We start from the raw sequence: 24,069 nt of genomic DNA, 5'->3' as shown, positions 1-24,069 counted from the left end.
AATTGTTAGTGTTGAGAGTTATGCCTCCTGTTGTCTGAAATCAAATTGCTGTATTAATAGCACTGGCAGACAAAACAAGACTATCAAATATGTCTCAGATAAAGAGCATATTTTCAAAAGCTTTACTTTTGTGTCTTACTCTCTATAAGAGTGTTTCATTAAACACAGATAGAAGTCCGTGTGTCTGCTGCCACCTAGAGGTCGTGCGCAGAACCGTGGCATGCGGATAAAATGCCGCACCACGGAATTTCGGCGCTTGAGCGAGAACAGTATGCGCCCAGTGGTTTATTGCATTTGCACTCCATGAATGGCTCAAGAGGGTCAAACAGTGCGCTCACGCTCTCTCTCTCTCTCTCTCTCTCTCTCTCTCTCTCACACACACACAAACACAAAGACACACACACAGTAGCCTTTATTATGCTTTTTTAAAAATGTATTTATTTATTTATTTTTACCGATGACTTAGGCTTGCTCAATTAGCTCATCTCATTCAGGACTGGTAGGACTGTCATAATATTCCGAATAACTACGTAAAAATAAGTAAATGCGTCGTGCCAATCAATGCTAAGAGACAAATAGCTCGAACACTGAGCAGGATGATCTCATCCATCAGCGTCGCTGGTTAGTAGGGAGGGTGCACAGGGTATGGGGCTGAGCGGCGCCTTTACTGGTTCACTGGGCATCGCGAAGGGAGGGGAACACGGGCCGAGAGAAACCCGGATGCTGATGCTGCTCGTATCGGATGGGGAGAAGGAAGAGAGACGAGGAGCGATGAAAAAAAAAAGAGCACTGTCAGAAGGAGTGAGACGTGCGACTCGGACACGACGCATTTGAACTGAACGTAGCAGGGCAATAAAAAAAACACCGGATCGAGATTTGCGACCGCGACTCCGCGAGGAAGAGCCCGAGAGGAGATGCTGTGATATGCACATAAGCTGCGAGGGAGGGAGGGAGAGACAGAGGGAGAAAGGGGAGAGGAGGCTACTACGCCAGTTCCAGATACCGAGATGCTGCTTTCACTCGGAGAAACATTTTCTAGTCAAAGTGTTCCCGCAGAACAGGTCTAAATAGACCTGACGGTTTTTGGACACCTCGAAGTGGATAGATTGCCGAACGAGCAATCCATGTTTGTCTGCGCCAGTGCCGATAGGGTGGTTGTCTTCTACATTACTATTTTCCTCTATTTCCGGATGCGAGGCCTGGAATAAACCGGGGTGTATTAGATGCCCATAACGCACATCTCCTTTCTAATTCAGTTATTTCCTGGAGTGGGGCTGTTGGCATTGTTAAAAGGAAAAGAGACGGAACACATTTGGAGGTGTCAAAGATGGATAAGGTACTATCTATTAGATGACAGGCTTTTCGCTTAGGGTGATATGATCAGCTTGTCAATAACTAGGTCAGCCATCATATCCAATATAGTATTAGCGATATTTGAATTAGTGACTCCACAGTGTCCCGCGACTAAAACGATCTACAAAAATGCGCCCTTTGTTTAGCGAAAGTAATTTGAACAACTATTGATTTCACCAGTTTATCGCTACATTAGCTGCCCTCTGTCGTTTTAAACGATTAACCTATAGCTATTTCCCACAATATCTACAAATGTTCTTCACCAGGTTTATCTAAATCGTTCAATCTAGTCCTATTATATCGCCTTACAGTTTGATGAAATATAGCACAAAGGTGTCTCCTGTATTATTTTCCATCTCTTTAACAGGCTCTACTTTTACTCGGAACTGTAATTTTGCCTTTCTGTTTGCCTTATCACTTGCAATTTGGACTACGGCGTCCGGGAAAACCAGATTTGATTTAAAATATTTACCAAATTATTTCCATGGACTGCGAACAGGCCGGCGCAAGGGCTTGAGAGTAGGCCACTGATCTCGCGACTACAGCGTCCAGCTTTCCCTGAATAATCGCGAGCCGTCCGTCTGTAATGTCGTTACGGCGGTACGCTTCCGTGCGCAGGACAGACGGTCGTGGATTTATTTTGAAAATACAGTGAACTCTGCATTGTGTTGCCCTATAAAAACCGAATTTGAACGAAATGTCCAGTAAGGAGTTGTCGGGGAGTCAGCCGGCTCAGTACGTAGGGCCCTTTCGTCTGGAGAAGACGCTGGGCAAAGGCCAGACAGGTAAGAACGCATCACTGGTACCGCCTCTATTAAATTTCAGTATTAACGAATATGATTAAGCAGATTACAATTAAAGTTCAAACCTTTAATGCATGAATAGATTTGTGAGAAATCAAACAATATAGTTTGCAGGAGGACTAACTGGCGGGGCGTACAGGTAGCAGCATATAGGCGTAGTTGACTGTAAGATCTGATCCTCATTCATTTATTCAGTCATAACTGCGTGGCAAAGCACTGCTTAAATGAAAAATTGTATTTCATCTTCATGAATGCTTCTAATGGCCAAACCCCTTGTGGTGTTTTATTGAAACCATACTGTACAATTGCAGTCAGCGTGTGGCGTGTTGTGGAATTTAGCTGACGATAAGGAATATTACTTTTTGGCCTGTATGGAATTACTTTCAGCAGTCGAGTGAATGACAGTATGCGTGTAGTGGGCCATATTAGCAGCGTGACAGTTCTGGGAGTACCAGATTGTGGCTTTTTTAAACATTGAGGTTCTGTTTGGCAAACAACATGGTCAGGACCTGGATCAGGTTATATTAGTACATGTGGGGTCATGTGTAACCCACGATTACAGTAAAGTTCATCTGTTTCTCATGAAACACTTTTGAAAGTGATGTGTGTGCATTGTTATGGGAAGAGGAGTGAAGGAGTGGAGGATGGGACCCTTCAGAATATGAAGTATTTATGTGACACTTGTGTTGAAGCTTTTGAAGTATTTATGTGACACTTGTATTGAAGCTTTTGAAGTATTTATGTGCAGACTGTAGCAGCTCCCGAGCAACTCCAGTGATCCGGGTTCGATTCCTGGCCTGGTTTCTCAATGGCTAGAGTTTGCATGTTTACACTGTGCCTGTGTGAGGTTCATCTGTGTATCTCACACTGTGCTTGCGTGAGGTTCATCTGGGTATCTCATACTGTGCTTGCGTGAGGTTCATCTGGGTATCTCACACTGTGCTTGCGTGAGGTTCATCTGGGTATCTAACACTGTGCTTGCGTGAGGTTCATCCAGCTACTCCACTGTCTTCCTATGTACCAAAGGCGTGCATGCTAGGTCTCTCTAAATTGGCTGGGTGTGTGGGTGCATGTGCCTGGTGTGTGTGCGTGTACTCTGTGATTCGTGCCCTGTCCAATATTCGTTCCCACCTTCTGCCCTGTGATTCCAGGATAGGCTCTGGTCCCCTGCGAACCTGATTGGATTAAGCAATTTAGAAGATGATGAATGAATGAGTTGTGTTGTACAGACTCAGTATCCAATGTCCTCTGTAAAAATGTGTATGAAACAGTTTGGGAAGTCAGTAATAAGAAGCATACTGATTAAAGAATGGATTCTGTGGTTTTTTCATCAGGCCTGGTGAAGCTGGGAATTCACTGCATTACAGGACAGAAGGTGGCTATAAAAATAGTGAACAGAGAGAAGCTATCAGAATCAGTTCTAATGAAGGTAGGGGTTATGAACACACACACACACACACACACACACATACACACACACACACGCGCGCGCGTGCGCCTACACATTAATACTAACTTCTGCTTTGTCTGTGTATATTTTGCTGGAATTAAAAGTAATTTGCAAATCTGAGAATACAAACGTGGTCCTGACATTCTCAGCTTTCTTTGTTATTCTGTGCACTCAACGTAGTTGCTTTCTCTATTTTTCCTCTTCCCTCGTCACTCTCCATCCTCTTCTGCACCCACCATACTGGCAGGTGGAGAGAGAGATAGCCATTCTGAAACTAATCGAGCATCCCCATGTTCTTAAGCTTCACGACGTGTATGAGAACAACAAGTACCTGTAAGTAGAAATATAAACACCTGTTCTTCGTGGGTATGTGTGTGTGTGATGTGTGTGTGCATGTGTATGGATATATACTTATGATTTTAAGCATGTGTTCATGCATGTAAATTTGTATGATTGTATGTTGTCTGTGCATTACTGGAACCTTGTGGTATGTCTCCCTGTCTCCCTCACTCTCTCTCACTCCTCCATCTGCTCTCCCTCCCCTTCTCTTTTACTTGCTTTCTGTAACTTTCTTTTGCCTCCTCTCTCTCTCTCTCTCTCTCTCTCTCTCTCTCTCTCTCTCTCTCTCTCTCTCTCTCTCTCTCTTTCTGTCTCAGGTATCTAGTGTTGGAGCATGTATCTGGTGGTGAGCTCTTTGACTACCTGGTGAAGAAAGGCAGACTGACTCCTAAAGAGGCCAGAAAGTTCTTCAGACAAATCATCTCAGCTCTGGACTTCTGCCACAGTCACTCCATATGGTAAATCCAGCACATAAAAACCTTTCTTACAAAGATCTCAGCAGTGTCTAGATGCTACAAATAAGACCTGCTGCATTTAAGACCTGGTCTGTGTTTAATTGTTCTTATTAAAAAAATTTGTTTGTGAAGTGTGCATGCAAATTTATTTTATGTAATATTGTTTAATTGGAATTGGTAATCTCACTACTACTAATTGATGCAACTAACTCTAATTTATTTGCTGAAAAAAATCCAGAATATAATCATGCGAGATGCGAGGTTTTATTAAACCGATAATCTGTAAGCATTATTTTTTCATTAGATTTTTGTGTCTTTGTTCATAATGATGTTCTGCATTACAGCATGTGACAGATTTGAAGGGATGTTTAACATTTGTTAAAGTTTTCTTACACCATGCACCATGTTAATGAAACAATTCCACTTTTATATGGAATTACTGGGCTCATCTATAGAAACAAGGCTACCAGTAGAGAGTACAGATCCAGCATTTTCACGCACATTCATTTTATGTTTGATCATTTTTCTTTTTCCTTTACACTTTTCTAGTTACCACCTTTTCTCTCTGTCACTCATCTTCTATACTGAACTGTTTTCCCTCTGTCTGTCTCTCTATCTGTCTCTGTTCCTTCCTTTTTCTCCCTTTCTATCTGGCTTTCTCTCTCTCTCTCTCTCTCTCTCTCAGTCATAGAGATCTGAAGCCAGAGAACCTCCTGCTGGATGAAAAGAATAATATCAGGGTTGCTGACTTTGGCATGGCTTCTCTGCAGGTGGGGGACAGTCTGCTGGAGACCAGCTGTGGGTGAGTTTTCTGTGCGTGCGACCTAATGGGGGTGTGGCCATGCCGGGGCTGCCAAATAAAATGTTACACCTGAAATGGCACTCATGCTGTGTGTTATGTAATTTCAGATCTCCTCATTATGCGTGCCCTGAGGTCATTAGGGTAAGACCACCCCTTCATCTGTTGCTTAACTGGAATCAGTGCTTACTTGCACTCCAGTCTCAAGCAGGACTTTACATGCATATTTGTCTTTAATTTTAATATTATATACAGTCGTGAACACTCACCACCCACTGCATTTAGAAACACCTGCCTTGCACCTACCATTCTTACAGGTGTATTTTATAAGTTTGCAGTTATATACTGTACTATGACCCTTGTCTGTTGGCATGTGCAGTTTGCCAGCAAGATTCTTTCCCATTAATGACAAATTGGTCACAGCACTACCGCTGAATCAGATACTATTTGGGTGGCAGATCATTCTCAGTACAGCATTGACTCTGGCATGGATGTGGTACAGGGGCTGGATTAGGTAGGTGCTTATCAGGAGGTCTGACCTGACTTGGTAGGAGCTCATCAGGCTCTCTGGTGATTAAGCTTGTCTGTGTCTCTACTAGGTTGATGACATGTTGATGTAAAGCTGAAAGAAAGCTAACACACAATGTGCACGTCACTGCATAGGTCGTGAACGCTAATTGTACACCTATGAGGTGGTTTTTAAGTAAACACTTTTGTTAAAGCGGGAGGTGTGTGTGTGTGAGGGGAAGAGAGGAAGTGTGTGTAACAGATGTGTGTTGTGCTGGGGTAGGGGGAGAAGTATGATGGCCGCAGGGCGGATGTGTGGAGCTGTGGGGTCATCCTTTTTGCTCTGCTGGTGGTGAGTGGGCAGCTCTCCTCTCTCATCTCTCCCCTCTCTCCCCTCTCTCTCCTCTGTCTTCTTTCTCTCATCTCTCTCCACTCTCTCTCTCCTCTCTCTCCTCTGTCTTCTCTCTCTCATCTTTCATCTCCTCTCTCATCTCTCCCCTCTCTCTCATCTCTCTCTCTCTCATCTCTCTCATCTCTCCCCTCTCTCCCCCTCTCTCCTCTGTCTTCTTTCTCTCATCTCTCTCCCCTCTCTCTCCTCTCTCTCCTCTGTCTTCTCTCTCTCATCTCTCCCCTCTCTCATCTCTCTCCTCTGTCTTCTCTCTCTCATCTTTCATCTCTCCCCTCTTTCTCATCTCTCTCTCTCCTCTCATCTCTCTCTCCTCTCTCCTCTGTCTTCTTTCTCTCATCTCTCCCCTCTCTCGCCCCTCTCTCTCTCCTCTCTCTCATCTCAGTCTAACATGTCCCTTTATGACTGCTTCTACTTTCTCTCTAACATATGTATGTGCTTATGAACTTGGTCCAAATGGCTCCAGCTGACACATTAGTTTTACAGAATGAGTGTAGGAGTGTTTGGCCTCTGACCCCTGACCCCTGCAGGGAGCATTGCCCTTTGACCATGATAACCTGCGGCAGCTGCTGGAGAAGGTGAAGAGTGGTGTGTTCCACATGCCCCACTTCATCCCACCGGACTGCCAGGCCCTCCTGAGGGGTATGATTGAGGTGGACCCCGAGAAACGCCTCACGGTACTGGCACACTCGCGAGTACACACACGCACACACACACACACACACACACATTCATCAAACACACACTCTCACACACGCATATACACATACATTCATCAGACACACACACACACACACACACATTCATCAAACACACACTCTCACACACACATATACACACACACACACATACATATACATTCATCAAACAAACACACACAAACACAGACACACACAGACACAAAACACACTTTGTGACTGTGCAATATATATGATGTATGTTTAAGAACTCTATTGTTTGTCTATTCACAGCTGGAAGCAATACAAAAACACCCCTGGTATCAGTAAGTACTGACTACACCTGTATGTTTCTGAAGTTTGCATATGTAGATTGCAGATATATAGTTACAGTTATAGTTACCTTTGAGTTTGGTATTACATTTGTTCTGACATGTAGTGACATGTTCCAAGTTTGTTTATGGAAGCTATGGACTAATATTTAAGTTTATAGTACCAGTATACACATACTATATATTTCTCTCTTTCTCTCTTGCTCTCTCTCTCTCTCTCTCTCTCTCTCTCTCTCTCTCTCTATCTCTCACTCACACTATACCTCTCTTCCTCTCTTTCTCCCCCTCTCACTACCCACCTCCTACCCTCAGGGGGGGCAGGAATGAGCCATGTCCCGAGCGGCCCCCTCCGAGGCGGGTGTGTGTGAGGAGGATTCTGTCTTTGACAGAGCTGGATCCTGATGTACTGGAAAGCATGCACTCTCTGGGCTGCTTCAGAGATCGCGTGAAACTCACCCGGGACCTTCAGTGTGAAGAGTGAGTCTGTGTTTATGTCTACACACACGGCTATGGTGCCATGGTAACTGTTAGACAGTCAAGCCCATGGATCACTGTAAACATTTAGTTGGTTAAGAAAAGGGAATCTAAAACTAATGTGGGTGTGTAACACTGTGCTCTGAAAGTTTTTTTTTGTGTTCATTCCTTGATGGCTATAATTTTATTATCACATCTTCAATTTTAAGATATTTAACCTGGTGACACCTGGCATGACATCACCTTTTTCACAACATTGCTTAGTCTCCATAGTCTCCACAAATAGGAAATCAAGGTGAAATGGGAAATGCACATATTATAACATCATAGATTGTTATAGCACTGTCACTTCCTCCCTCTCAACTCTCTCTTGCTCTCTCTTTCTGTTTCTGTCTCCCTCTCTCCCTGTCTCTCAGAGAAAATCAGGAGAAGATGATCTACTATTTGCTGCTGGACAGGAAGGAGCGCTACCCCAGTTATGAGGATGAGGACCTTCCTCCCAGAAATGATATTGGTGAGAGAGCAGATGTTGCTATGACAACATATGACACACCACCCTATGTAAGAGCATACCCCCAATTGAGTGAGTGGATGATATTTAAGTGGATGATATTCAAATAACGAAAACGACAAGACATATTTAGAAGTTACTTGTCTACTACTAATAAAAAATGACAATTCATAAGAGAGAAAATACAAAACCACACATCACATTACTGACCAATCAAAGAAAGATTAAAGATGGAAGTTGCTGAGTAAGCAGAGGTGGGAGCTCTGTCTGCCTAGGCTGACACATGCAGCCACTGAAGAAGTACGTCCATCTGTAGTTCTGGAGGTAACATAGTTGTGAGTGCAGGGACATAAGGGCGTGATTTGTGAGACAAGTTGACTGGTGCACGGTTTTATGTGGACCAGAAGGCTGGGTCAAAGGTCATATACCAAACATACCGCCAGTTAGGTATTTGCAGGAAATGCAGTAAAGTCTCATGAAGCATGTTACAGGTAGGGTCAACACTCTGCCAGTGGAACATTTTCAATGACCACATCTGGTATTTTTAAACGTGATCTGCAGAAGCCAAAACTCACATAGAGAGGAGAAGGGTAGATGGGGTCCCAAAGAGTGGAAGGGAGTTTGGGAATGGACAGCTAAAAGGGGGTATTTTCCTCAGGGTCTTTATCCCAGACTTCAGTCTCTGCGTAACGAAAGACTAAAGTCATCCAACATACATGTAAGTCCATGAGCATAATCATATGGAGGAGGTGCTTATCACTGTCAGAAAAGCATTCTTATACTTTGTTAGCAAACGTTCAGGCTTTGAGGCTCACGCAGACATAGTGAGCTTGCACTAAAGAAGACACGCACCAAGACTCTTCTCTGTCCTGGCATCCAGGTGATGAACTGAACTTCCCCTGGCTGTCTGTACAACTGAGTGACTGGCAGTCTTCAAATGAAGACTTAAGACTCCCCTCTTCGCTAAGTCACTGAGCACATAAATATGCACAAAAACCATTTACTGTTTCCACTCGAGCAAAGGATTTGATAGTATTCTTAACACGGACCTACTATCACATGAGAATGTGTATTTTATAGAGACTCCAAAGCACTTCTGTAAGTCGCTCTGCATAAGGGCGACTGCCAAATGCTGTACATGTAGATGTAAATGTAAATGTATGAGGTACAGAGTATGGATACGTGTGTGTGTGTGTGTGTGTGTGTGCATGTGTCTCAGATCCTCCGCGTAAACGTGTGGACTCACCCATGCTGAGCCGTCATGGCCGTTGTCGGCCGGAGAGGAAGAGCCTAGAGGTGCTGAGTGTGACAGAGCAGGGATCTCCCTCCCCACCCCGCAGGGCCCTGGACAACTCCGCACACAGCCAGAGGTACGGACACACACACATACACATACATATGCGCAAGCACACACGTGCACACAAGCACGCACACAGATATAGATGGTCAGTGTTAATTTTGGTAACAAAAATTGTAATGACGAATGATGAAAGTACTGATAATGTTACTGAGTAGGTTCTTGAAAATACTGTAAGATAAAATACAGATTAGGTCTCTTTAATTTATCTTGATGGAAATTACTACATGAATATGTCTGTATTGTAAGTAGAGAGATCTAAATTCCAAAGGGTACTAGGGATGCAGGCAAACATAATACCATAAAACCATTTTTTTTTTGCTTATTCCAAAATTGTAACAGTGATTTTCAGCTAGCAAGTAACACAGGCTAATGTCAATTAATTCAATGTTATCAGAGACTGCTGCATAATTTAAACAATTAGCTGTTGGCTGGTCAACTAACTAGTGTTAACACTGACCACTGTGTTAGAAACCCAGTACTTATACTTGTTACGACGCTACCCACCCCCCCACCCCAAGAGTCACGTGGTACGGCAAGCTGCGTACCAGGTTTGTGTAGCCATTATATTTGTTTGCCTAGCCTATGTTAATGCTTAGCGTTAATTGTGTTTATGTTCACTATTAATGTTACGTGTGAGTGCCACCATTTTCCTATGTGTTCAATGTCATTAAATGTTGCACAAAGTTGAGGGAGTCTGTGCGTCCTGTTCCACACCCTGCGGCACTCGGGCATCCGTTACAATACTGGGTAGGACCCCATTTGTTGTCTGAACCTCCTTGATTCTTTGTGTTATGGATTCCCCACAAGATGTTGGAAACATTCTTTTAAACTTTGGATCCATGTTGACATGATTGCATCGTGTAATTGCTGCAGATTTGACAGCTGCACATTCCTGCTCCAGATCCCCTGAAAATAAAAGTGGTCAGATGACCACTGTAAATAAGTGTTTTCTAAAAGCTACCTTTCCCTTGTCCACACTACCAACACCAAAGCTGCATTTTCAGCATATCACAGTTTGGAGAACTGATTTGAAAATATGTGTTTTCAGGGGTATAAAACACCATTTTAGTGTGGATGAATATATAAATGATCCTGGTTTCACCAGACCACCATCCACTGCACAGCAACTTTCAATAACAAAACAAGGATCCACTCTACGGCATCTGAAAAGCTCGGAAATGCGAGAGAATTGAAGAGTTTTGTGCCTTGGTTTCAAGAGGCTTGCTATCTGGCAAGCTAATATGCTGTGTAGAGGGCCAAAAATATTAGTCCACTCTGTACTTAGTTAGTTATAACCACAGCTTGCAATAAATGTTAAATAGGATTGCTTGTTTATGCTGTGGCAGTGGTGTGGAATATAAAAAGACCATAAAGCCTGGGGAAAATAAGATAATTACAGAGCAGGTTTTTCACCAAACTGCTTGAATGCAGTGGCTGACACATAGTTGATATGGTAAAATGTGTCTTGTTATTGTAACGGTGAGTGGTAAGGGGGTGGACGCATGTGCAGAGAAGAGTGAGATTTATTGGGGGCAAATCTAGATTCAGAGTCGTTATAATGGTCCAGGGTCATTGAGTCATTACGGAGAGTACAAGGATACATGATAAACAAACCAAAAACACACAAAGGCAAACAGGGGAAGCAGGCTATAACACATGGTAGTAATGATAAGCAAACAGTTAGAATAACACATGGGCTAACATAAACGAAGGCTTAAAAAAACCAAGACATTGGGAACAAGATAGGGTCTAAATACATGAACTAATGAACACAAGGCGCAGGTGCAAATCATGAACGGTGAAAACCAAAACAAGGACTGGAACGAAATGGAGAAAGAAACATGACAAGGAAATCATGGAACATGGAAGCAAGAAGGGACCAATCATGACAGTTATGTAGCTCACTAACTCATGAATATGCCTGTTGACTTCCTGAAAGTGGCTTGTGTTTGTCTAATGGCAAACATGTATATTATTTTTCACACTGCACAAAGTGGAACAGGCTGAATTAATAACAATGATATTACTATTAGTTATAATTATACATTATTATTATATACTAATATATATGCTTAATAATTATTATATCACTATTTATGTTGTCACAAACATCCCACATTATTTTAAAATGTTGGAATATTGAAATAACTATATCCAACATTCTCTATCTTTGTGAAAGTAAATGACATAATGATCGAGAAGTTTGGCCAGTAGCTATGTTGTTAGAAACAAACTCGCACATCCTTGCACCACTTTACTTAGCTTTTTATTTGAAGCAAGCAGACACACCCACACAAACAGCACATCTTAACTATCTAACTTTCACCTCTAACTCTAGCTCAACTCTAAACTTCTAGGCTGGCTGGCTAGGTGGTCCAGCAAAAACCAACAAAAACATTTCCAGGTTCAAAAGAACCATGCACTTACAAATATCAGTAGTCAAAATTCTTTACCTCATTGTTGTCTCCTCATCTGAAACACCATGTATGTTACTGTCCTGTCTCACTGCAGCACTGTTTTGTTCTGTGTCCTGTCTCACTGCAGCGCTGTTTTGTTCTGTGTCCTGTCTCACTGCAGCGCTGTTTTGTTCTGTGTCCTGTCTCACTGCAGCGCTGTTTTGTTCTGTGTCCTGTCTCACTGCAGCACTCTTTTTAGTTCTGTGTTTGGGCAGTGTCCTGTCTCACTGCTGCACTGTTTTGATCTGTGTTTGGGCAGTGTCCTGTCTCACTGCTGCACTGTTTTGATCTGTGTTTGGGCAGTGTCCTGTCTCACTGCTGCACTGTTTTGATCTGTGTTTGGGCAGTGTCCTGTCTTACTGCTGCACTGTTTTGATCTGTGTTTGGGCAGTGTCCTGTCTCACTGCGACACTGTTTTGATCTGTGTTTGGGCAGTGTCCTGTCTCACTGCAGCACTCTTTTTAGTTCTGTGTTTGGGCAGTGTCCTGTCTCACTGCAGCACTCTTTTTAGTTCTGTGTTTGGGCAGTGTCCTGTCTCACTGCGACACTGTTTTGATCTGTGTTTGGGCAGTGTCCTGTCTCACTGCAGCACTGTTTTGATCTGTGTTTGGGCAGTGTCCTGTCACTGTGACACTGTTTTGATCTGTGTATGTCCTGTCTCTGTCTGCAGCACTGTTTTGTTCTGTCTTTGGGCAGTGTTCTGTCTCACTGCAGCACTGTTTTGATCAGTGTATGTCCTTTCTCTGTCTGCAACACTGTTTTGATCTGTGTTTGGGCAGTGTCCTGTCTCACTGTAACACTGTTTTGATCTGTGTTTGGGCAGTGTCCTGTCTCACTGTAACACTGTTTTGATCTGTGTTTGGGCAGTGTCCTGTCTCACTGTAACACTGTTTTGATCTGTGTTTGGGCAGTGTCCTGTCTCACTGTAACACTGTTTTGATCTGTGTTTGGGCAGTGTCCTGTCTTACTGTAACATTGTTTTGTTCTGTGTTTGGGCAGATCACGCTCCGTCAGCGGTGCTTCCACGGGACTCTCCTCCAGTCCCCTCAGTAGCCCCAGAGTAAGTTACTGACTCCTCTACATGCACTAGAGCAGCTTCTCCACACCACTGAACTAGAGAATTACAGTGATTGACTCTGGCTTTGGTCCTTTGTCAAGGGCAGTTAAGCCTGACTGCGGTTAGTTGCTCTGTTTTGTTAGTATGTGTCTACTTCATACTGTTCCATTTGGAGTCATGATTCATGCCATGTACCCTGCTGACTCAGACATGCACACACACACACACACACACACACACACACACACACACACACACACACACACACACACACACACACCACTTGATCTTTTACCACTAATCAATTAACTTGCAGCAAACACAATAACAAATGACTGTTTTCATGGACCTATTTGTTTTTGGTCTGGTCAAACGTACCATTTTCCTAACACAGTTTCATGGTCAGTTTAACTCTGTTCTTTGCTAATCATAAACCATAGCTTTCATTAACTTTCATCACCATTGCTCTCTCCATCTCTCCATTCTTCTGCCCCCTCCATTCTTCTGTCCTTTCTCTTCCGCCATGTCAGAGTCCAGTTTTCACGTTCAGCCAATCAGAAGTCACCACCCAGTCCAAAGACCCCAAAGCAGGAAGCGCCACCGCACCCCGGGCAACCCAACGCGTGCCCGACCCAAAAACCCAGACCCTGCCCTCCAAAGCGGCCTCCGACCGACCCCACCTGCAGTCCATGAAGTCACTTCCTCTGCAGACGCCCCCTTCCTCCTCCCCCTCTCCCTCTCCGCTCCTCTCCCCCATCCCCCGCTTCTTCTTCTTCCCCGCCCCCTCCGTCCTGAAGTCTGTCACTAAGACCATCTATCCTAACTCTGCCCATGTACCGCAGGTCACCCCGCAGGATTCCCCGCTCACCACCCCTTTGGGGACCCCCGTGCATCACCCGCAGCACCCCCCTCCCACCCCACCCTCTTCCTCTTCCTCATCCTCCTCCTCACGGGCCGAAGGGGGCGGCGGTGTGGGCGGTGGCTCCCTGTCTCTTACCCCACCCACCAGCCCTGGTGGAGGGAGCGGAATGGCTGCCAGCAGCTCCGCACACTGGAGGACCCGCCTCAACTCATTCAAGAACAACCTGCTGGGGTCACCTCGCTTCCACCGCCGCAAGCTGCAAGGTGAGATGTGCATTATGGGATCCAGCGTATCCACAAGCATGCTTTACCTGTTTTTAACAGCACCCATAACATTTTTCTGTGCTCATAGCAGAATTGTTTCACTTCTGTTTCTGTAGTTCCTACATCAGAAGACATGTCCAGTCTAACCCCAGAATCAAGCCCAGAGTGAGTAATTAGCAATAGGAGTGGTGGAATGATTGTGTGGTTTTTTGCATTGAAATGTGCCTTAGAGTCCCATGTGTTAATGCTGTCTTCTGTTCCCTGTAGACTGGCTAAGAAGTCTTGGTTTGGGAATTTTATCAGTCTGGAGAAGGAGGAGCAGATTTTTGTGGTGATCAGAGACAAGCCTCTCAGTTCTATCAAAGCTGACATTGTCCATGCCTTTCTATCAGTTAGTATCTCTCCTCTCCTCTTCTCACATGGAGGATGATCTTATTTGCAAAACTCACATAGAATGGCGGTCCCTAAACATGTGGTCTCTCTTCTCCAGATCCCCTCCCTGAGCCACAGTGTAATTTCTCAGACCAGTTTCCGGGCGGAATACAAATCCTCGGGGGGGTCATCTGTCTTCCAGAAGCCTGTCAAATTTCAGGTGGACATTGCCTTTTCTGAAGGAGAGAGGGCGCGAGAGAGGGAAAGAGAAGGAAAGAGGGAGAGTGGCATTTACAGTGTCACCTTTACCCTCATATCAGGTACGTAAACACACAAAGAGACACATTTTCGTTGCTATTGTGTACACTGATGCATTGTAATGAGGTCTGAGTCATTCTGTCGAGGGGTGGGGGGGATGTATTTCATCTGACGTGTTTTGGACCTGTTCTGGACCCATTTTTGACCTATTTTGTCATAGGTCCAAGTCGCAGGTTTAAGAGGGTGGTTGAGACCATTCAGGCCCAACTGCTCTGTACCCATGACCAGCCGTCTGTGCAGGCACTAGCTGGTGAGCCCTTCCAAAACATCTGCATTTGCTTCAATAGGGTTGCCAAAACTTAGCCAATATATGCAGTCCCATAAAACCTAATCTACTGTTTTTAGAGGAAAAATAAGTACTTACATAGGAAGAAAATTCACTTCAGAGTAGGAGATGTTTGGGGCAGCTGCTTGAATTCAAACACATACATGGGACACGGTCACAGTGAGATTCAGCTGAGTGAGGTGTTTAAATACAGCTCAGGACAAAGACACAGTGTGACTGAAGGACAGGATAATGTGCCGGTTGACAGCTGTGTCCAAATGCGAGTCCCATCAGGGGAAAGTGGTCTAGCACAATTTGGTCAGTTTAGTAAATGCAAAGGATGGTGGATTCCTTTCCTGAGGATAGAGACAAAGATACAATAGGCAATGGGATGTAATTTCAGACTTATTGGACATTACTTCCATGGTAGCATATCTTGATATTCTGTCTCTTTTCCTCAGATGAGAAAAATGGGCTCTCCTCTCGTCCCCCCGGCACACCTACCCGCCAAAACTCTCGCCGGTCCGAAGGGGGCGGGGACCGTGGTGAGAGGGTGGAGCGTGGAGAGGGAGGCAGTGGGGGTGTGCTACAACGCAGGGGATCTGGCAAGGACAAAACCCGCCTGCTATCCTCCAACGGAACACAGCCCTGAGGGAATTTTCCAGAACTGCACCTGCTCCTTTCCCCCCTCCTATACCCCTACCCAGGAAATTTCCTCTTTGTTCACAGTCCCTCAGGCAGACACACCCATTCATTCATCTTTAATGTAAACCTGTATTCCAGATTCAGCTATAAAAGGACTAGGAGCATATCGACGTGGAAATGGATGTTCTTATTCACCCACTATAGCCCCCCCGACCTGGATATATGAGAAACACTCAAAGAGCTGGAACTACTATGATGTCACTCACACTTTAAAAGTACAGAGGCTCTCATTATAAACTTCATTAAAACACTGGACTTTTCGAGGCTTTTGAGGTCCATGGGTGTCTGAATGTGATCTGAAGCCAACAGTAAGCTGCACCATCCTCAAACTAGCTATCAGTCAACAGAGGAGATTATTCAGAAGGTGGGAGAAATATGATTGTTTCTTTGTTTATCCTCATCATCGTCATCATCACCATTTTCATCACTGTCATTTGACACGAGTGGAACACAGAAATCTCGCTTAGCACAGTAGTCTGCACTTTTGAAGAGAAATGATGGGAATCATGAAAACAAAGAGAATGACCTGGATCAACATAGAGAAATCAGTGTGAATCGAGAATTTTGTGAATCCCCACTTCCTAAGCAGCAGCTTGAGTTAAATAACTGTGAACAAAGCAAAGCAGTGCACTACAGGGCAGTGTACATTACAGAGCAGTGCAGTCTACAAATCACTGTACAATACAGAGCTGTGCAGTCTACAGGGCACTGTACATTACAGAGCACTGAAGTCTACAAAGCACTGTACAATACAGAGCCGTGCAGTCTACAAATCACTGTAGACTTCAAGGCACTGTAGAATACACGGCAGTGCAGTCTACAAGGCACTGCAGTCTACAAAGCACTGTAGACTACAAGGAACTATAGACTACAACGCACTGTAGACTACAAAGCACTGCAGACTCTGTATTTTATCCTGTGTGATGCATCTACATCAGCATAGGAAAAACATAAATGATAAAACTATAGTACACCAAAGCCTTCATGTAATGAAATGAGTGTAGTGGTTCAAATATTGAGAATTTACTGAGAACAGTGACCCATTAAGCATGCTCAGCAGATTTAGGACTGTATCGAAAATAATAACTGGCATCATAAAACATAGTGTGGGGAGTTGTATACTTTCATCAACCTGTGGCAGAGTCTTAACAAGCTCCCAACATGAACAGGTTTCATGAGGCTTAAAGCTTCTCACAGGCCTCCAGAATGAGACAGAACAGGGAAACAAGGAGCTCTAATAGAGACGAACAAAAATCCAGAGTATGAGTTTTGGAGAAGAAGAGAAAGATGAGGAGAATGGAAACGCTCTCTTCGTCTTCCACTGAGAAACGGCAAGCATCTGACAATGAATGATGGTCCAAACACACTTTGTCTGCTGTTATCCCTGGAGCAAAGTGTTTGCAGCTGAACCAAGCGAATGTCAAAAACAAACAAAAAAGATATTTATTTATATATTTACATTTATATTAATTTTATTTATTTATTATTTGTTTGTTTGTTCGGATTAGTTTACCATAGCAGGCACACCAATAGGTTCACTGCACCAGTGAAGCAACCAGAATAGAGAAATGAATGCATAAATGTTATATGTGTTTTTGCTTTTTGTTTTTTTGCAAATATATTAAAACAATGATGCAAAAAGTTCTTAAACCTCCCATTTCAGTTTTGTTAAAGTTTCCTCATTTCATTTTCATTTCACTTCATTTCTTTTAAGAAAATAAAAACAAGACAAAATAACAAGGAAAAAAAATAGCAAAAAAGGAACCTTCAGAAAGCTACTGAGTAAGAATTTCACACTTTTTATGTCCCTGGTGGGGAAAACATCACAGATCCTCCAAGAAATAAAAACCATTACAAACAGAGAAGGACCATCGGAGAGTCAGAGGAGACCCAGAGAGGGGGTCGAGAAGGAGGTCAGCATTTCAACCCTCTGTTTTCTCTCCATCTTTGAGAATGTTAACCAAAAGAACCCAAAGCTTTGGACTCGTGCATACGTGAGGCTAGACCCATGTACTGAATGCAAGCAGTATTCTCACCTTCTCTCACATACACCCAGCACGCAAACCAACACACACATGCACACAAAGTCTCATTGAACAGAAGTTGGTGCCAGTGAGAAAGCGCTGCCTCTACATTCACATAACTGAAATGAAATAAATGATAACTGGACTTTTAAAAAATGGAATGCACTGTTTCAAGAAAAGAAAAAGACATCCAATTGTCCCTGCCCAGTCCCTCCCATGGTAACCAGTGAAGTGCACGACTGGGTGCAGATCTGAGGGGCTTTTTGGTTCATTAGGCTCAAATCAGGTGTGGGGTTGGAGGAAAACTGATCCACCTAAAGCTGCTTTCTCCAATGAGCTACTGTTCTGTTGCTCAGGACTCAATCAGAATACTCCTCGCCTTCTTCCTCCCCCAAACAAGCTTCTTTCTTACACATGTCTCCCTGAACTTATGCATACAAGGAAAGCAATGAACAGAAAAAGGAAATTAAGATTTTCTCCTAGATCCATCCTTGCTTCTACCCTTTTATCCTGATCCCACCTCTTTTCCTGTTTCACTCCCCCAAACACCACATTTTTTGTGTGCATTTTAAAACCTCTAGTCTGAAATCAACACCTCCAGTGTACACTGAAAAAAACACAGTGAAGACTATATTCGGGTTGTATGAGTTAATATATAATTTATAATTTTACTGTGTACACATACCACCGTTAAGAATAACATATATAATGAAAATTTGGACAATAGCAATACAGTCAGACCATCACAGTGGCAAAAAAAAAAAATAAAAATCATGTAAAGAGAAAGACTGATGAAGTTTTTCTGATGAAGAGGAGACATGATAAACAGCACAATGAGGAAACCGTGCCTGGCACAGTGAAGTCTGACACAGCCAGCACCACCTGCTGGCTTGACGTGTTTGCTGTTGGGGACCAGTTATGAGAAAGAGGAGAATTTGGTCCAGGCTGAATTATACTCTCAATGCCTTAATCACAGACACACGAAATGGTTGGCACCCGCGCGCCCCGCCTTCACACATGGGCACAGTTCAGCAAAAACTTGCACAAAAATGTCCAGAAGAACATGAAGGAATGCAGCAGGAGAAGCCTGTGAGGTCACGCAGTGTATATAGATGTTAACTCTCAGAGGGTTGAGATGTGGCGAGGTGGGTCTCAGGGCCGAGACCCTGGCTGTGTGCGTGAATGTGAAGCTCAATTATACATGCCATCACTCTGCCCATTTGTCTGACTTTTTCTTGGGTTTGAATGTTCAACTTCCTTCCTATCCTCACCCATGTTAGCCCTGCCCATTTCCCCTTCACATGGACACTAAATCCATGCCCATGCTCACATTCTCTCTGCTCCACATGCTTCTTCAGCCCAGTTTCTTTTACGCTCAATTTATATACCTCAGTATACTCTCTCAGTATACTCTCCAAGTATACTCTCTCAGTATACTATCTCAGTATACTCTCTCAGTATACTGTCCCAGTATACTCTCTCAGTATACTATCTCAGTATACTCTCCCAGTATACTCTCTCAGTATACTCTCCAAGTATACTCTCTCAGTATACTATCTCAGTATACTCTCAGTATACTATCTCAGTATACTCTCCCAGTATACTCTCTCAGTATACTTTGTCTCTTTCTCTGTTTTCTAGCATTGTAATCCCCCAGTCTGCCCTACATATATGCTCATCTCCCCAAATCTGATCACTATGAGATGTAAACATTACTCATGTCTTCATTCTTTATTCATGCTATGCTTACTTGATGATTACTGATTACTGTCGGCATCATTATTGATTATAACAGATAAGATTGTAAATCTGTACTCTCTTTCTCCCCCCAATCCCCACGCACAGTAGAAACAATGTTTTTCAAATGAGGATGGAATTCATTAAGTTGGGGAAAAAAACACATTAAGGAGGAAAAAGAAATGTCTGTATTATAATACAAATAAAAGTGCACTATTATTATTGCCTGTGATAAATAAAGAATCATAAACATAAATAAAAATGACCCAGTGTTCTTCTGAAATCTCTCTTTTTGGGTGGGGGTGGGGGGTGGGGGTCCTTATTTCTTTGTTGTAAACATGAAGTATATATAAATATATAGAATTCCTTTCTCACCATTGGAAATTGTGGAAATTTCTTTTTTTCTACCAGAAGGCAGGGAGTTTGATGGTACAGCATAGACCCTTCACTGTTTCTATGACTGAGAATGATGTTATCATTCCTGATATCTGTTAGAGCCACTCCTCCAATATAGTTGTTACAGACCCATGTGCCCCTATCACCACTGGGAAAACTTTGGTATTAACTTTTCACATTCTCTCGATTTCTTTCAGTCCTTATTATTTTCCTAACTTTTCACTTTCCTTTCCTTGGATGTTTCCATCACTTGGAAATCTCATATCTATTACCACTGCTGTTGTCTGCATCCTGTCTACTATCATGAGATCTGGTTGCTTCATCACTATCTGCTTATCTGTCTGGATCTGGAGGTCCCACAGGATTTCCTGTGTGTTATTTTCCACCACTCTCTAAGATTCCTTCCATTTGGACTGGTTGGTGTCCAACTCATTTGCTTTGCATATGTTCCTGTGTATGATCCCTGCCACTTAGTTGTGTCTCTCAGTGTGTGTTTTCCTTGTTAGCAGTGTGTGTCCTGCTACTAGGTGCGTAATTTTCTCAAAGCTCCATTGCACAGTCTACATCTTGGGTCTTCTCTTAGTGTTGATATTATGCTGCCATGATTAGTACATTATGCGCTGTCCTTCAATCCTGCCTTTTCCAGCCACTAGTATGACTGGATTTTGCCAGCCCCCTGCTATCTGCTGGTGACACATTCCAGGGAGAGGCTTATTCTGCCATAGCACCTCCTCTGTTTCCATGGTATCCATATCCCCTATCTTTTGAAGGTTTTTTCCCCCCCTCATTCCTCCTCCCATCTACCGGCTGGTGTGTAGCCTGTGTATGTTCAGTTTGGGGTAGAGTGCTCTGTGGGAGAGGTTTTCTGGTTTTGATGTGGCAGCTTTCAGCTCTTCAACTGGCCAGCCACTGGAAACCTGCTGAATATTGGATGACTGGCAGGGCATATGTGTTTATAATGAAAATGTTATTTTCAGCATAAGCAATGAAAGTTGTTACCTCATTCACCTGACTTTTGAGGACATATCTTACTTGGATGTTGCTGTCCTTCTGGTTTCAGCCTCATGGTTCCCATGTGATTGGAGAATCCTCAGGTATTTGTAGCTGTCATCCAGCTCTGTTATATGGCCTTGCTATAATTCAGTCCTGATCTTTTTCTCTGTTTTTACTATTATCTGACCTCACTTCTCCAGCCCGAATGACATTCCTACATCTTTGATGTAGATCCTGGGCAGGTGGATTAGCAAAGATTCACATACTATTGCCACACAGATATGAAACATTTTCCTCAATAAATAAGTGTTAGTCTAATATTTTTGTCTCATTTGCTTGATTTGGTTCTCTATCTACTTTTAGGACTTGTGTGACAATCTGATGAAGTTTTAGGTCAAATTTATTGAGAAATGTATAAACTTTAAAAGGGTTCACAAACTTCCAAGCACAACTGTAGCTGACAGTATAAGATTTGGGATCATTTCAGTATGTCCAGAGTAAAGCGTGGCATGGTGTTGCTGATGTGACGATTGAAGGTTTTATACATTGAACTGATTTGTAGATTGAGTTTGTTAAAATAGTAAGTCTTCCAGAGCCAATTACATGTTTTATGTAATAAATTTGGTTTTTAAATAAACAAATAAAGTTCCAAAAATAAATAAATAATTTTAAATAAAGTTTTTAGAGTATTTTTGATTTAAGAGCTGATAAACCCAAAGACTATTAAACCTACTTAAGTCCTTCCATGATTCTTCTATGCATTCTATTGTAAATTATACAATCACTTGAGTTTTAGACAAAGCTTTTCTGAAAACTTTTCTTTGTCAAGGACTCAAGCAGAAGGTTTCACTCTCCAGTGACACATTTTGAATTTGGACAGTGGTTAGTGCCTGTATGTACAAACTCTTTGCCCCTGCTTCTTCTCATCAATCTCAAAGATTTCTGTTCTGTAGTTTACCATTTTACTACATTACTTACGGCTCACATTTTCTTTATCTCTAAGTGCAAATTCTCCTCTTAAGGTGAAGTTTGTGGTTCAAAGCAGAGTGTATGTTTGATTGTGTTTGCTTTAACTACAGGATTCTTAAGGTTAAGAAGGCCTAAATCATTAATATTTCAAATTACAGGAGGTACATTGCAGAGCTACCGGTTATCATTTTTGAAGGTGTCAGGTTTGAGGTGCAATTTTCTGGGGGATAACCACACTGTATCACCAGGCTTAAAATCAGGAGCAGTTGCCCTTTGATGGTTTGCATTGCATTGAAATCTCCTTATGGCATGTCCAATATGTGTTCATCTTTCGCATCCACTCATCAACTCATCAACTGAACGCGATGCTGAAGTCCTAAGGCACAAACGGGGGCTGATAACCTAAGATGCACTGGAAGGGAGTGAGACCTGTTGTAGAATGAACAATAGAATTTTGGGCCATCTCTGTCCACACCAGGTATTTTGACCACTCGCCTTGCTGGTCATGACTTGAGGTTAAACTGACAATGACTCCCAGCTTTTCCATAAACACTCGCCATACCTGACATGTAAATTGCAGTCCACAGTCAGAAACGATATCCTCTGGTATCCCCAAAACCCTAAACACATGCTGGAACCATAGCTCTGTAGTCTCAAAGGCAGATGGGAGACCAGATACAAGCACAAATCTCACTGCCTTAAAAAAAAGGTCTACCACAGTAAGCACAGTAGTGTTGTTTTCTGATTTAGGGAGGTCAGTTGCAAATCTATAGCTGTATGTGACCAAGGTCTCACTGATATGAGAAGAGGCTTACCAACTTACCAGCTTACCAGATAATGTCATTGGTGTTTTGGACTGGGCACAAACCAAACAAGAAGAGATGTAACTCATGTATGTCCCTGTTCATCGATTCCCACCAGTATTGGCATGCAATCAGATGTTGTGTCTTAATCTCTCCAGGATGGCCGGCAGTAAGCAAAGAGTGAACCCAACTTATCAATCTATTTCGGAAAGAAGGTAACATATATAACTTCTCCACAGGACAGGATGATGGGACAGTAGTATTGTGTCATTCTCTCCTTAGGTCCTCATCAAAGTCCCATTGTACAGCTCCTATAATTCACTCAGATGGCAAAATAGCTAATGGTTCAATCACATTTTAAGAACTATTCATTTCGTGGATGCAAGAGGGCATCTGCCTTGGGCTTCCAGGAGCCGGGTCTGACTGTGATCTGTAAATGAAAGATTAAAGAACAGTGACTATCGAGCCTGGCATGGAAAAAAAACATTTGGTAGTCTCCAGTAGTCTCTTTAGCACCCTTCTTACTTGATCGACATGCTCCAAAAGTGATGGTGAGTAAGATATCATCCATGTATGCCACAATGAACCTTCCAAATAGTGTCCCTCATCACATCAGTTATGCAAGCCTGGAAGGCTGAAGGTGAATTGGTGAGGTGCATTGGTTATGCCATAAGGCATGGTACCTGGTACTCATAGTGTCCAGAGGTCGTTACAAAGTCTGTTTTCCATTCATCCCCTCCTTTTTTTGCACTAGGTTATATGCACTTCTCAAATCCAGCTTTGTAAAGAAATGCACCCCTGTTATTTGGGTAAGGGTATTTTATTGTGCCATCATTGAGCGCGCTATAATCTATACATGGACGTAAACCTCTGTCTTTCTTAAAAAAAAAAAATAAAAAAAAAATCCAGTTGCTGCAGGAGATTTGGATGGTCTGATATATCCTTGCGCTAAAGCCTGTGTTATGTAATCCTCTATGGCTTGGTTCTCTGCTACGGACAAAGGGGTAAAGACAAACTCTAGGAGGAATATCTCCATCTATCAGCTGGCCAAAATACAGCAAACATTGGAGCAAGAATCCCTTGCAGCAAGCAGAATGACCATGACACTCATCTGGCCAGATGGAAAGAAGAAGGACTAGCGGTTGAGGGAGAGAGAGGCACAACACTAGGAGTTCTCACCTCATTCGACGTCAAAGCTGCCAGGCGCTATGTTAATTCTGTTACCAATGTAACCAAGGTGGTAAGTTGTTGGGTTTGCCTCACTAGTTCATCAGCCATGGTCTCTGATGATTCAAGCCTCTGATGATGTTGGTTCAACAGATGACCTTGAGCAGCTAGAGTATCTGGTAGTGATCCCGTACCTGCCGACTCAATCTGTCAGGT

The 24,069-nt window shown here is 43.1% G+C and overlaps 1 protein-coding gene across 3 annotated transcripts; it reads left to right on the top strand.

The window, feature by feature from the left end:
- The first annotated feature begins 686 nt into the window (after positions 1–686).
- Positions 687–19,787, top strand: brsk1b (BR serine/threonine kinase 1b). 3 transcript variants are annotated; one of them, XM_035530417.2, is made up of 19 exons: positions 687–2,138; positions 3,491–3,585; positions 3,854–3,939; positions 4,263–4,403; positions 5,086–5,202; positions 5,310–5,343; positions 5,990–6,058; positions 6,643–6,789; positions 7,084–7,115; positions 7,434–7,598; positions 8,012–8,109; positions 9,326–9,476; positions 12,922–12,982; positions 13,510–14,104; positions 14,221–14,269; positions 14,372–14,495; positions 14,595–14,796; positions 14,955–15,044; positions 15,521–19,787. In XM_035530417.2, the coding sequence occupies exons 1-19, from the start codon at positions 2,051–2,053 to the stop codon at positions 15,709–15,711; spliced, it is 2,535 nt and encodes an 844-aa protein (XP_035386310.1). In that variant the 5' UTR covers positions 687–2,050; the 3' UTR covers positions 15,712–19,787. The 3 variants fall into 3 exon arrangements, with proteins under 3 accessions (XP_035386310.1, XP_081567631.1, XP_026870525.2); XM_081711505.1 differs by having other exon boundaries at positions 688–1,336; XM_027014724.3 differs by having other exon boundaries at positions 689–2,138; positions 13,822–14,104.
- The last annotated feature ends 4,282 nt before the right edge of the window (positions 19,788–24,069 follow it).

This window comes from Electrophorus electricus, chromosome 3 (genome assembly GCF_041902795.1).
Source record: "Electrophorus electricus isolate QZ-2024a chromosome 3, ASM4190279v1, whole genome shotgun sequence".
Lineage (NCBI taxonomy): Eukaryota > Metazoa > Chordata > Actinopteri > Gymnotiformes > Gymnotidae > Electrophorus > Electrophorus electricus.
Note: the sequence above shows the minus strand (reverse complement) of the source record. Positions and strands in the feature narration are given on the sequence as shown.